The 15,131-nt window shown below is 38.7% G+C and overlaps 1 protein-coding gene across 13 annotated transcripts in view; it reads left to right on the top strand.

Moving 5' to 3' along the window:
* Nucleotides 1-9,818, top strand: part of LOC122631302 (calcium/calmodulin-dependent protein kinase type II alpha chain) — a 63,295-nt gene extending 53,477 nt beyond the window's left edge. For 3 of the 13 annotated variants that reach the window (XM_043816852.1, XM_043816851.1, XM_043816849.1), the window contains 6 exons: nt 3,863-4,027; nt 6,189-6,251; nt 8,262-8,337; nt 8,419-8,513; nt 9,310-9,427; nt 9,576-9,818. In XM_043816852.1, the coding sequence (XP_043672787.1) occupies nt 3,863-4,027; nt 6,189-6,251; nt 8,262-8,337; nt 8,419-8,513; nt 9,310-9,427; nt 9,576-9,708 (650 nt within the window). In that variant the 3' untranslated portion in view covers nt 9,709-9,818. Of the gene's footprint in view, nt 1-2,080; nt 2,342-3,862; nt 4,028-4,473; nt 4,941-6,188; nt 6,252-8,261; nt 8,338-8,418; nt 8,514-9,309; nt 9,428-9,575 lie in introns of those variants that run through there. The other 10 variants (XM_043816857.1, XM_043816856.1, XM_043816858.1 and 7 more) reach the window with 6 other exon arrangements.
* The last annotated feature ends 5,313 nt before the right edge of the window (nt 9,819-15,131 follow it).

Below are 15,131 nucleotides of genomic sequence, written 5' to 3'. Positions count from 1 at the left end.
TATCGAAAAAATGTTGTCCGTTTTGGAGACGAACGTTTATTTTTTTCTTCTATTTTTTTCCCCTATATTTTTTTCTATATACATACGTACATACATACATACATATATATATATATATATATGTATATATATATGTGTGTGTGCATATGTATAGATATATAGAAAAATTTTGCGTCGAGCTTCCAAATCGAGCTTTTGTTGCGCCCTGTTTGTTCCAGCTTATCCGCTAAATCGTGCGGTGGATCGACCGTCTTTCCAGACTCCTCTCTCTGTATCTATCTATCTTTCTCTCTCTTTCTCTCTCTCTCTCTCTCTCTCTCTCTATTTTTTTTCTTCTATCTCTATCTCTTATACGCTCCTTTCAAAAAACGGACTAATCGTTTATGCTCGCTCGACCGATGGTCCCTCTAAACGTATCAGCGATTAATTTTTTACTTAAAACATTCGAATCTTTTGCACGAGCAACTTAATGTGTCGTGTGTCCCTTTGTCCGAACTAACAAAGACTCGAATCTTAACGCGTTATAACGAAGAAGAAGGAGGACTCTAATTTCTTTTTTTCTTACAATTAAAGAGAAAAAAGAAAAAGGGAAAACGAACGAATAAAATTGAATATCGGAAAATGGTTCGAGGGATTGCGTCTGATTTAGAAAAAGAATGTTTTTTTTTTCTTCTTCATTTTTTTTTTTTTTTTATCTTGTCTGAGAAGTCCGTAACACATTTTTAGAATGTCACGCTCGTTCGAAGCAAGTGTCTTCGAACTTAAGGCGCCAATGCGCCGGGTCCGTAACACGTAGACGGACAGACCTGTCTGTCCTCTTGGCATTACATCTTGAAAATAGAACCGGAGCAGTCCGCGTAGTTCGTTGGATAGAGCAACTCGCGTTCTACTCGGTACTTATGCGTTTGAAAAGTACGTATAAATCGGTATTAAATCGTTAAACCTCGCGTACCGTTCCTTAATTAATCACGAATCGTTTCGTAGTCGTTCTCTCGGATCTATCTCGAATACAAATTCTCGAGATGTTGCTTCGAGGATAATCGAAAATGTCGACGATAGTTGGCACGGCGAGCTCGTCGAAACAGGGCAACAATCACGGTGGGTCCTTTTCTCGCTCGATCCAATCCAGATATCGAGGAAGCATCGATTTTTGATTCCGATCGATCGAAATCTCGACAAACGGACAAATCTCTTGCGTCCTCTCTCTCGACGTCGACGTCCTTCTCCTTTCGAGGAAAACGTCTTCGGTTTGTTTGCTTCGACTGACGTTTCAATTTGTAGAAAGCTTCCTTAATCCTAAAGTCATTGTACGATGGCTAGAAACTTTATTTATTCGCGTTGACCGCCGAGACTACGTTTATCTTCAAAGACTCGTGAGGGGAAGAGAGAAAGAGAGAGAGAGAGAGAGAGAGAGAGAGAGAGGGAGAAGGAGAGAGAAAGATAGTCAGTGTCAACCATAATCGAATTGGAAAGTATTTGATCGGACGCAAGGACGATTTTCGAGGAAGAAAATCAGCGAGCGAGAACATCCGACCGATTAGATCTCTTCCCCGAGTGTACTTTGAGAAACTCGTTTCGAACCGAGCGAACGACTCGCGGTATAGGTAGTACATACTCGATTTACGATCTATTTCAAGAACGCTTTTTGTCTATTTCTCTGCGCACAAGGTCGTAAGCGAGAGAGAATCTAGATCTTTGGTGGTTTTGGCACACAGTACCGTTCTAAACTGGCACGAACGAATTCTAATAGTAAAATATTATTTGATCTTACGTATGTCGAATCGAAAGCCTCGTCTTCTCCTTCGAAACACAAGCTATTTTCGTTTGACGTCCGAAATGGACAAAGGAAAGTCGACGTCTAACGGAAAAGGAATAATCCAGTGATCAAACTAACGTTCTCGATTGAAATGTTTTGAATCTATCCTCTCCCATTGTCAGCGATCGAAACGCGCCTTATGAGACGCGCCTGATCGACCCGAGTTAACTCCGTCCGAGTCGTTGTTTCCCTGCTTTGGCACGTTCTTCTTCGAATACGTCCTCAAATTCTAGAACGATATATTTCTGGTCTCTTCCAACGAAGGATCGAGTTCCGGCGGTGGTGTAACGCCGAGCAATCCAGGAGGCGCACTTTTCTCCTTGGTAGATAGCACTACGTGCGGTCTCCTCAACAAGCAACCTACTACCAGTCAGGGCCAAGCACAGGCACAAATTCTAAATCAGAGCCAAGTTGGTTCGAGTCAAGTGACTGGTCAAGCGACGAGTCAGCCGACGGGTCAGGCTCAAGTACAGGCCACGGCCAGTCCTCTCGGATTAGCCGCTGTACTCCTTCAGGGAGCGCAAGGTAAATGCGTGTGACGTCGAGTGTGTTGTGCTATCCACGTGGCTAGAAATATCTTTTCGGGATATCGAACGAAAATGTGATTTTTCCTCTGTGAAATTTCTCCTTTGTCTCCGGTTAAACGGAAGACTCGCGACAATGCGATAAGAAAATGCGTCGGAGAGAGAGGAACCGACTTTATCCCTCTATTGTGCGAACGGATCAAAGACCTACTTTAGGACAGCCTCCTTTCATATCGCACGATAATAGAGTTTTACTATAATTTACCTTTGAAAATTAGTCCTAGCGATGTAGCTTTTAAGTTGTGTTCGTTAGACCCTAAGCGTTAGGATAGTTTCGTATTTTACGAGCGCGTTAGAAGGAAAACCTCGATAACGTCGGCGAACGAAGAGGTTTGTTCCCGATATTTTAGAGATATACCCGAGTACGTACGTTCCACGTCGTGGCGTAACGTTTCAGAATTATTGTAGGATAAAAGATGACGAACGTCGCTTGCGAAATGGCGACGATGAATATGTCGCATTAGGCTACGCCACGGCTCGCTCCTCCTCACGTTTATGGACGTCGTAGAGAATTCATGGTAAGAAGATGGTTTCGTGTCTGTCTTTTTTAAAGCACATCCCTTTTAGAATCGAAGCATGACTTGGTTTTTCACGTTTTTCGAATCATCGCCCTTAGATCGAATCTAGCAACGAGTTTGTTTTTTCCTTTTCTTTTGTTTATTTCTTTCTTTTCGTTTCTCTTTTTTTTTTCTTCTTTTTCTTTTCCTTCATCGTTACTTCTCTCATCCGAAACACGTCGAATCATCGACGACTCGACTCAATTTCGAGCGACGGACTAAAGAAAGTAAGTAGACATTGGACCTTACGTTATTCCACTAATTTCTAATTATGTCCATGCGCGCACGCATCGTTCGTTTTCATCGTCGAGTCCAAGCTTCGAAGCGCACAAAAAAGTTTCTACGCACCGTAGTGTCTACGTAGATGGTACCCGTCCTTTGTCGCGAATCACTCGAGCACACTCACCTTATCACGACATACCCCGTACTCGCAAACTCGCAAACTCTCGATCCTCGGTACTGTCCGCTTTCGTGCACTGTCTGGTACATATGATAATTAATCGTAAGAATGATACACTTGGCATCCTTGATTCGTCGACATACATAATCGTACTTTCCTTTGTTAACACTTTTACCAACGTATGTGTATCGTATCGTTCGACGTATTTCTCCGATAAATTTCTAATACATCCATCCATCCATCCTTTCTTCGTTTTGATCGAACGCGCGAGAAGTATGGAAGGACTGGAGCAGAGAGAAAAGAAAGGAAAAAAAGAAAAGAACGTGACGTAGCGTCGTCCGTTGATCCATTTCGTTCTCTCTTACTCGCATTCGCATACGTCACCCCTCCTTTTTATTTCTCTTCTCCTTATTCGTCTACATTTCTTGGATTTTCGCTTTTGTACGATGGCTGAAACTAGCTCGTATTTTCTTTTGTTTTTTGGTTGGATTGGTTGCATGACTAGCTGGCAGCACAGGAAGCGTGGGCAGCGGTTCGAGCAGTTCGAGCGGCAACAGCCAGAACAGTCAAACCGGGGCGTCGCCCTCCTCAACGGCCACGGTTTACCTCAGCAACGCCAACAACGCGCCGACGGGGGTGCCGTCGCGACGCCATGACTCCTCGGCCACCGGTCTGTAGTATGAAACGACCTCTTTATCGACCTCTCCCTCCTCCCACCCTTCCGACCTTCCCTTTCGAAAATCCTACGGATACGCCCAGCTTCTCGCGAATACGAAGTAATATTATTTTCGAAAGCTATCGTATTCGAAAGTATCTAATTCGAGACGTCGTTCGTTTTTCTACAAAAAATCTTTCTAGAACTCGTAGTAACTTTTTCGACGGATCGATATTCGCGAAAAGAAATCAGAAAAAAGAAAAGATCCTCTCGCCTTCCTCTTAACCCGAAGCTACCCTTGACGTATCTCGGTCCTTCCGGTCCTACATGGCACCCTTCGATAATACGTGAGTCTCTATATTTTTTCTCTGCATGCTCTCGCTCTCTCTCTCTCTCTCTCTGTGTGTGTGTGTCGTGTGTTACGTGTCCCGAAACCTGTGCCATCTTGACGAACACATCAGAACGAGACGTTCGCCGAGCGGCCGTCGGTGGTGGTGGTCCAGCGCAGAACGCGCATCGTCCCATTACGAATTGCGACGGCGAGCGCGACGACGGTAAGAAGAAAATCATCGAGGAGAGTCCTAAAATTCTTCAAGATAAAAAAAAAGCCAGTGGAAAACAGGAGAAGCCGTGCTTTAGGCGGTGTAGCTTGTTGTGATCGAATCGAGACACGATGTTTTCTCGTTTCTTTTATTTTCGCTTCACTTTTCCTTTCTGTTTTTCTTTCTTTTCTTTTCCTTTTTTTTCTTCTTCTTCTTCTTGGCTAAATCGCGGTCTTAATACGACGATCAGACCGACCGTTTGAGGGATAACCGACTCGTTCATACGTACACTGATCCGTACAAACTCGTACATCAGATGCACAAAAAGTACCTTATCGAAATGTCGCAAAAAAAGTTCTTTACGTCAATTCTTCTTTTCTCTCTCTCTCTAAAAAGGAAAAACGAAAAAGCCTTAGAAAAAAAAGAAATAAAGAAAAAAAGCAGAAACGTTGAAAGTATAAAATCCGATTCGTCTCGCACGAATATTGCCGACGTTGTCCTCGAAAGAATCACTTTCGTCGCCATTTCGCGTGACGATGACAAACACGCAGTGTGCGTGCAGCACGCATACTACCGGGGTACGAGTACGGAGACGGTGCGTCAAATTTCTATATACATACATGTACTATACATACATATATTCGTATATGTGTACATACATAGTTATTTCTTTTTCGAAATATTATTATTCTAATAATAAGCGCGTAGAACACGTAGAAGGTTGACCATAGCTTGACGAGTGAACGTCCCATAGAAATTTTATTTACGGAGCTTTCTACGTCGAAGGCTACGCGTATATACATGTACATGTGTCCTCTGTGTAGATATGCAAAGAAACGTCTTTAATAAATACATATATTATTTACGAAAATCAAAGCAAAAAAATGATGAAACAACGAATGCTTCCCTTTGTAAATAGTAGTGTTCGCGCGATTACGCTCGCTAGTCACAGCTCTATGTAGTAGAAAGTTGCTACGTCTTGTTTGCGTTCGAATAATTTAATATATTCCAATAGTGAGATAAACGACAAATCGAAATACTTCTCGTCGAAAAGTTTTTTTTCCAAGTACATATACAATACGTACCATCGATTTCTCATTTCCACCTCGACGCGAGGACGATCAGGACCAAAATGATTTCTCGAACGGTGGGCTGCTCCGTTATAGATCGTGAAGCCAATCAAAACGAAGAGGAAAGAGAGAGGGAAAGACGGGCAGAGAGAGGAGGGGGGGAGGGAGAAGAGAGTTTACGTTGGGGCGGGGCGGGGGGAGGGGGAATGGAACGAAGAAACGAAAACGAAGAGGAACGAAACAGGATGGAGAGAAAGGAGACGGTTGATCCTCTAAACGATTATCGCTCTCGCGAGGATTAAGTTCGGCGATGTGTTAAGATAAAATATAGAATAGAAGTATCATGGAAAAATTATAGCTGCGTATAATACGTAGCTATTACGTACGTACGTGAGTAAGTACGCAACCACGTAGGAATCTAGATAAACGATAAGATTAGTTGTTTGCGTCGTCGCACAATTTAATCCTCTTCGGCGCCTACGCAACAGCTTTTTTTTTTTTATGCCTTAAGAATCTCCATGCCGGATTTAATTACGAACGAGGTGTATAATATATTGCTTGTAGACATAAGAATCGTGTGTCCTATCAAGACCTGCAGCCAGCTTTCGACGAACTCCCAGTGCTCAGGTAAAGTCTGTAATTCCGTCGTAAGTTCGTTCAGCCTACAAAACATTCTCTCACACAGGAATAAGGGAAAAAAAGAAAATATGATTGAGATTGAAAAATGGTGGGAACGTGCACGCCGTATCGTAGATATTATTTCTGTTTTGTTTCGATAAAAACATGCGATTGATTTTTCGATCTTATCTCTCGGTGTACGTTCTCTCCCTTTCTTTTTTTTTTTTTTTTTTTTTTACTTTCTCCGTTTTGTTGTTGTTGTTTCGAAAGCGTATTTATCTTGCAAATATGGAAGGCCAAACATGGTCGAGGTTATGGCAAACGAACTTACGGGATGCATAAGCGTTGTACATAGTATATTATAGAAGACATAGTTGTATTGACAAAAAATTACATTTATTGGAAATTTCTACTCGTAGAAGCGACAAAGTCGAAATTTTCACATCGATGACGATCGGTCAGAAGGAATAGATAATTTAGATCGACGATTATCGTCGTACTTATGCGCCGTTCGTGCGTACGCGATAACCTCCTCGCTGTGCACGTCGACTCATAATGCTGCATCAATGCCCGATCGGATCGTCGATATGTCGCTCATAATTTCGTATGTACATAAACGTACCGAGAACGGACGTTTCTTACAAATAAAGACTTTCGACGTTCGAATTACGCCTACGGGTCGTTGATTACAATCAAAAACAAATACCGAAAGAAAAAGAAAAACAAACAAACGTTCGTTCTCGGTAACGTTCATCAAAGTATTCATTAGAATTTTGGATAGTCTGTTCTTACGACTACCTCGAGTCCGAGCAAAAATAGTTCGGGACCCAAGTTGTCGTAGACGAATAAAAATAAAGGAATAAAAAAATTATGCGTGTGTGTGTGCAAAGAAAAAAAAAAAAAAAAAGGAAAAGAAAATATTGAAACGATAAAGGTTGCTCGGAATCGGGCACAACAATCAGTTCTTATTCGAGAGAAAATGCTGGTACGTAGTATAGCGTAAGACAGTTACGTAATTTACAGCAGAACAGTAGTAGACGCAGTAGAGAGCTACAAATAGGCTGGTAGTGGTGGTCGTGGCAGTAAAGAAAAAAGATCCCTTCGTCGTTCGATTGTCGAAACAAGTCAGACGCCGCAATGTATGAACGTTTTCGAAATTTTGCGTACTTGTGATCACCCCACTTATCTCGCGTTGTATATATATATGTATATTTGTAAATATGTAAAAAAAAGAAAAGAGAAAGAACCTAATAAGAAAATCCTGATCGTTTGACGAGGAATCAGATCAATTAGGAAACGAAAATATTTTTATTTTGTCAGATGTTGTATAAAATCCATAAAAAGGTCATTTCCTTTTCATGCATGCGAACGTATCCTTTGGACGATAACGAGTCGTAAAAAGCGCGGATTTCTTTCTAGAAGTAATGGCCAATAACTAATTATACTTACAGAGCAAATTTTTTTGAACATCCTGAAGAGCGGGGTGAATGGGGGAAGGGGGAAGGGGGTGATTAGGAAACATGGGGACGCAGAAAAGAGAATGACACGAAACTTTGTACTCGCACGAAAAAGTTTTTGTCGATCGTTCAACGTTCCGTTCGTACATTTGTACAAATACACAGGACATAACTGCATCACGGTAAAATGTTCATTTCAGCTTGGCGTTTTTATTCGGAACAAAAGGAATCTGTCGTTCGAGGTTGAAACCAAAAAAAAAAAAAAAAAAAAGAAAAGAGAAAAGAAATTGAATAAATAAACGAATAAATGAGTAGAAGAAAAAAGAAAAATGTGATCGAGGAATCAGAACCACGACGATTATTAATATAAAGCAGAAAAGAGTTAGTTGCAAACGTAGAAAGGCGCACAAGCCACAGACGTAGGATGTAGACGTTGATAAAGATTCTTGCATGTTAACTGTTGTAACGTAAAAATGTGTCGGTAATAATTTGCCCAGATCGGGATTCCCATTTATCAAATCGTGTTCTCAATCTTATATATGTTATTCGTTAACGATTCCAGCACGTCGTCAAGAGATCATCAAAATGACGGAGCAATTGATCGAGAGTATCAGTACCGGTGACTTCGAGGGTTACACGTGAGTAACTCGATTCGAACTTGGTTATAACGTTTTAAAAGAATACCATCGACGAATTAAAATTCACTTTCAATGTTTCAGGAAAATCTGTGATCCACACTTGACCGCATTTGAGCCAGAGGCTCTAGGTAATTTAGTCGAGGGAATGGATTTCCACAAATTTTACTTTGATAATGGTAATTACGACTGATTTGCGTATCGCTTCCATTCACCACAGCCTCCCAAACCATACTCCGATTTTCCTGTCGGTTCGTTGCCGACGTGTTACCGGCTGCGAGAGCACCTATTATTCTAATTACGTTGGAACTTTACTTTCCATTCCCGAGAAGGGGGGGGGGGGGGGCGAACCTTTCGTTTTTGCCTTTATAGTGCACGTTTTACGCAGCCAGAGCACGATCGGCGGATGTACGCTCGTTTCAGCCGCGAGAAAAAATGCAAATTCGATGTAAATTTTTTTTGTGTTTTTTTTTTTCTCTTTTTTCTTCTTTTTTTTTTACACTTGGGACCACCGTCGCAAAGTCGATGCCACGTATGCATGTATGTATGTACCTCTATGTGTATCTATCTGAAAATCCAACGTTCGTTACGTACCCTCAACGCGGCTTGTTATTGCACTTTATCTTCTTTAATTATGCATGACGAATACGCTTATCTCGGTACATACCTATATATATTTTCATTACGATCAATTTCGTAAGTGAATTAAAATATAACAAGTAGAATATTCCTGTTAAATATATCGACCGAACTCGACGTATTCGTACTGCTTAGATCTGCAAAGCTTCGTCTTTGAAAAAAAAGAAAAAAGAGAGAAGCTTGCACGTCGGATATATATCTTTTTCTCTTCTTATCTCTCCTACTAATACTTTTCCCTTTGTTAGTTTTTATGTTGGAAAATGCGTTGATTATAAACCCTTGATTTCGATCGATCGCATGCGAATAACCGAAAATTCATTTTTAACAACAACGAAGCGGTCCTCGGGAAGAACTGCAAGGCCGTCAACACGACGATCCTGAATCCACACGTGCACTTGCTCGGTGAGGATGCTGCGTGTATCGCTTACGTCAGGCTCACACAGTATATGGACAAGTAAGTGATTACCAATTCGAACGTTTAAAGCCTGTCTTAGATAATACGACGATACCTGTCGATATTATATTTACACGCAATTCCTATATACAACGGATACGTTGAACAATCACTTTTATTAATGATACGTATGAATGATTGGTCCTAGGCAAGGGGTAGCACACACTCACCAAAGCGAAGAGAGCCGCGTCTGGCACAAGAGGGATAACAAGTGGCAGAACGTGCATTTTCATCGGAGCGCGGTGACGGGGCCAACGTCGTTCTCCTTCAGTCACAAATAAACCGTCTGAATATTATATTAGCATCAAGCCGGGATGCTGTTGTTCGTCGCTCCGCAACATACCAACAACGCAACGTTGCATCATCCGGATTAGAAAAAAGCACGAGAGAAGAAAAGAGACATATATATATATGTATATGCACAAACTATATACATATATATAAATATATTTAAGAAGATAGAGGGATAGAAAGAGAGAGAATGGAAGGGAGGTGGAGAGAGAGAGAGAGAGAGAGAGAGAAAGAGAGAAAGGGGAGGGAGGTGGAGAGAGAGAGAGAATATCGAGCGAACGTAAAGAGCGTTCATGAGCGGCCAGAGACACGGACATAGCGCGATGATGGAATGGTTTCAAAAAGAAAAAAAAAAAAAGGGAGGAAATGCCGAGAGAAAGAAATCAGCAGGATATAATTCGCGAGAAGTTAATTAGTACTAAGCGCGACAAAAAAAAAAATGAGTAAATAAAAACAAACATATAAGGAAATGTCTAATTTATTGTAAGGAATTCCGCGTGCATTGCGTCACGTGCCTCAGTCTCAAGAAAACGAACGGAAGAAGACATATAGTAGTCGCCGAAGGTCTCGTCGGATAATAACGGAAGCATCCGATAATCTTATATAGGGAAAATTCCTCATCGTATGTTAAAGAATAACAACAAGATCCCTACATATCTATTGTCTTCCTTCGCACTTTCCTCCTAACGAATTTTCTTCACCTCGAAATGAACGGACAAGGAAGTTGGTTCGATTTTATCGTTGAAAAAATTCCAGAGTCTAGCAAAGAGGTGATTTCGTTAGAATGTCAGCTATAAGTCAGACATTCCTCGATGCAATCAATGAGAATCTAATAATGTAATCTGGAAATATAATATAAGGAATAAAAAAAAAAAAAAGAAAAGAAAAGAAAAGAGAGGAAAAAATGAATTAAAAAAAAGAAACGAACATGACGGAGTCGATGTTGCGTGCGAAATAAGTTAAAAAAGAAAAAGAAGAAGAAGAAAAAAGAAAGAAAAAGTAAAAAACAGAAGGAAAGAAAGGACAGACGAAGCAGAGACCTTTTGCGGCCGCGGAATTCGCCGCCGTGTACGGCAAACCTTTTTGTTTAGCCATTGTTAGCCATTGTACAGAGCATTTCTTCCATGTCCAAGCTTTTACTTCTTCTTTTCCTTCGTCTCTTATAGAACGAACGCGTGCCTCCGTATTCCGACGCCTTGCAGATCGATCTTTCAAAAAATATGCTGTACTTTTATTCTATCTTCGCCGAACGCCGAAACGATCGTTCTTACAAACCATTTTCGAAATATCACGATGATACGAGTTCTTCTTCGTGAAGATCAAATTACAGTCCGATTACATTCGATAAATCTGATACGAAAACGCGAATCGTCTTCCTTAGAATCACTCGTTGAAAGCGTTGAAAATGCGAAGATATAAATTATTTTTTAAAAGGAAATTCATCTGCATCGCTTACACGCAACTCGTATTCTCTCGTGGGGCACGCGTACAATCAAATATAAAAGTTTCAATTTTATCGACGCGAGAAAGCATTTGGCGATCGACGTTAAGTGAAACAGAAAAAAAAAAGAAAAAAAAACAAGAAGAAGAAGAAACAAAGAAAAAAAAAACGAGAAAACTTGATAACTTTGCCAAATTCATATATCTCATCTAGACTTCTCGTCATTTGATTATTTTCATTTGTCGATTGCTTTCTCGATTCGCGAATGCACGCAGATGAAATGAAATGAAATGAAATGAAATGAAACGAAACGAAACGAAACGAAACGAAACGAAATGAAATGAAATGAAACGAAATGGACCGAAACGAATGACGAAACGAAATGAAATGAAATGAAAGAGGAAAGGAAAAAAACAAAAGATAAGACGAAGGAAGGCAAATATATATTTGCATTCTTATCGGAGTTAAGTAATCACGAAGAGATATCAGATAAATAGAAAGAAAAGAAAAGAACATGTAATTATGATCGATTCACGCTCACTGTCGTGTGTCTCTCTCTTCGCATATTATTAGTGTTAAATATATGGGTAATGGGCATATTCGAAACGGACTTAAAGTCTGACGAACGGACAAAAGTCGCAGCGCGACGAGCGAGTTTAATCGAAGAGGAAAAAAAAAAAAGAATAAACAAAAAGAGAAAAAAGAAGAAAAAACAACAAATAAGAAGGAGAGGAAATGAAACGAAGTTAAATCGATTGCGATTAAAGAAGAAAAAAAAAAAACCTTTTTGTCCAATTAAATCATTAATATGATGAATCTTTCTACACGTTCGTACATCCTCTTAAAAACACGTATATAATATATACATATGTGTGCATATATAGGAAGAAAGTAAATCAATATATGTGTGCACATATATTGTATACTATATATTATATATATATATATTATATTCAACTTATGCGTATAGCAGAAAATTTCCATCTACGAAAACTAGGAGGAACATTTTTTTGTCATCTTGTTATACACACATACACGCGCGCGCACGTACATAATTATGCGAATTTTCGATGTGCGCAAAGAATATACATATATGTACGTGTGTATGTATGCATGTATATATGCAGAGTGTTTCGGTACGAACTAGCGGATGATTGGAGTCAACGTTTTAAGACTTAAAAAGAAAGAAAAAAGGGGGGAAAAAAGGATTTAAAAAAAAGAGAGAAAAAGAGAGAAAAAAATGGTTGGTTACAGTAAACTAGCATCGACTATTAACTAAAGTTCCAATTTTTGTGAAACTTATTATAAATTCGTGTTACGAAAAGATGCGAACTACTTTTTGCCCTCTCTCTCGTTATTCCGTAATTACACGCAGAAGAATGAGAAGCCATTTTTATATAATACGTATTCGTTCTACGAGATTGCCTCCGATCATCGGTTCGAGTTTATAACGATGAATAAATATATGTTGTAAGAGACATACATATATGAATGCATGCGCGCGTGTATTCGAATGTGAGCGTGTACGTACGCAGCGTGTCATTGAAAGCGCGTGAAAAGAGACACGGAGCATATCTCGCCGATTAAGATAATCGTTATGGCATCATTATCTTCTTTTCGTTACTCGCTTTCTTTTTCTATTTTCTCTTTTTCTTGATGGTTGGCTGGGAGGTGGGAATTTTTTCTTTTTCCTCTTTTCCTTTTCTACATGCAAGTAACTCTTTCCGATTAACTTACTTCATCGATTTCAAAAAATATGAAAAGAATAAGATAGCAAGTCGAAAGATAGCGTTACTAGATTTCATTTGACAAGCTAATCTCATAGGGACTCGATTTATGTCTGCTTCGAAGAAGAACTGATCTATTGGAAAGGATTACGTGCGTATGCGCACGCGCTCAGGCGCGCATTCACGTACGGTGGCACGCGCGCGCACGTACCTATGCGTATGTACCTGTATTGATACAAATGCAGATACGATTTAATATATTACAGATACTATATATAAATATATATATATATATATATACATATTTATATATACATATATATATATAAATATAAGTATAAATATAAATATAAACACTAAATTAAATTAATTAAATTAAATTAAATTAAATTAAATTATAATTATAATTATAAGGGATAGTTATTTCTACTATTCTAATTCGTCGCTTCTACGTGTGATTGTTGTATAAAACGATTTATTGTTTTATTATTATTATTATTATTATTATTATTATTATTATTGTTATTATACGATTATCATTAACGTTAACGACTATTGCAATTACTATTTATCACTACCGCAAAGGAAAAAAAAGATGAAGATAAAAATGAAGAACCACTAACTAATATTAAAACTAATTGAATTATAGTAATTCCAAAAAAAGAAAAGAAAAATGCGTACAGATATAACAGAGCTAAGATGACGATTTCTCGTTTTCTTTTTTTTTTTTACCTTCTTTTTTGTCCAACTAGAATACGAGCAGGTTTAAATTAATAACGTTATAAACGATGTCTTTATTGAAACACGTATACACGAATGCACACACACGCGCACACATACACACACACACACACACACACACAGACATTATAACAAACATTTATAAAATTACAAATCCTTAAAGCGAACGTATTAGACGAACTCTAAGCTTAATATATCCGTTTTAGATAATTATATTTCATTCGAAATAAAACTTCGATGCACACGCACGGGCTCTCTAGCGCACGTGCCACCGCCGTCTCGTTTGTTACATACATATATTTTTACCTATTGTTTTGTTATTTTTTTATTTGTTTTCTTGGTGTTGTGTTTATTTTCCGTTTTCTTTTTTCTTATTTCTCTTGTTAAAAAGGAAAAGTCTCTTTGAAAATGTCGCATAAGTTAAACGCATCCGCTTTCCGGAAAGGTCATGGACTGACTTTTGCAGAGATATTTCGTTAATTGTACAAGGACGACGATGACGACGACGACGACGACGACAACGACGACGATGACGACGACGACGACGAGTTGAAATTAGAAAAATGGAAGCTGCGTGAATCTTTTGTTCGAATTCTATCGTATATACGATCAAAATATTTACGAAGGAAAGTAAGAATAATTAGAGAAACAGAGAGAGAAAGAGAGAAAGAGAGAAAGAGAGAGAGAGAGAGAGAGAGAGAGAGAGAGAGAGAGAATATTTAGCTCTTTTAGATTCGAAGATTTCTCGACACTTGTCAGACTTCTTCGTATCATCCTAAACGTTTCGATGACTTTTTCAATAATTATCCTTAACCTTAGAAAGTATGAAAAAAAGAAAAAAGCAAAAAAAAAAAAAACAAAATAAATAAATAAAATAAAACAAAATAAAATAAAATAAAATAAAAAGGAATGATTTCGTCGAAGTTACAGGCTCTTAGCAGATCGTACACATTCCGTATTAGAATCTTTTCTTTTTTTTTCTTTTCTAGTATTTTCTTTTCCTTTTCCTTTTCCTTTTCCTTTTTGTTTTTTGACTATATATACATATATATATATATGTGTGTGTGTGTGTGTGTGTATAAATAAATATTAATTTTCTTTTACTTTCTTCCAATCTATCATCGTCGCAAAACGTCGAGACTCGTATTTACACTTGTCCCTCGCAGAATCAACGCGATTGGCCGATGATACTTTCGCGAACGAACGTGTGTGTGATTGATCGAAAGAAGTTTGTTTCTTGTTTATCTTTTCTTTCCTTTCCCTTTTGTTTTGTTTTGTTTTGTTTTGTTTTCTTTCCTTCTATCGTTTCCTTATGAACGAACGAAGAATATCTATAATACCTACGTTCTTATCGTACGACTTCTTAAACGATCTTATCCACGTCTCGTTGAAATTCTCTTAATGGCGCGCTTCCTCGATGTTCTATCTTCGTAACGTTCCTACGGTGCCTATTATCTAATTCGCCTAGCGAATATGAAAACGATATAATAAAAAAAAAAAAAAA

Source organism: Vespula pensylvanica, chromosome 8, assembly GCF_014466175.1.
Source record: "Vespula pensylvanica isolate Volc-1 chromosome 8, ASM1446617v1, whole genome shotgun sequence".
NCBI lineage: Eukaryota > Metazoa > Arthropoda > Insecta > Hymenoptera > Vespidae > Vespula > Vespula pensylvanica.
Note: the sequence above shows the minus strand (reverse complement) of the source record. Positions and strands in the feature narration are given on the sequence as shown.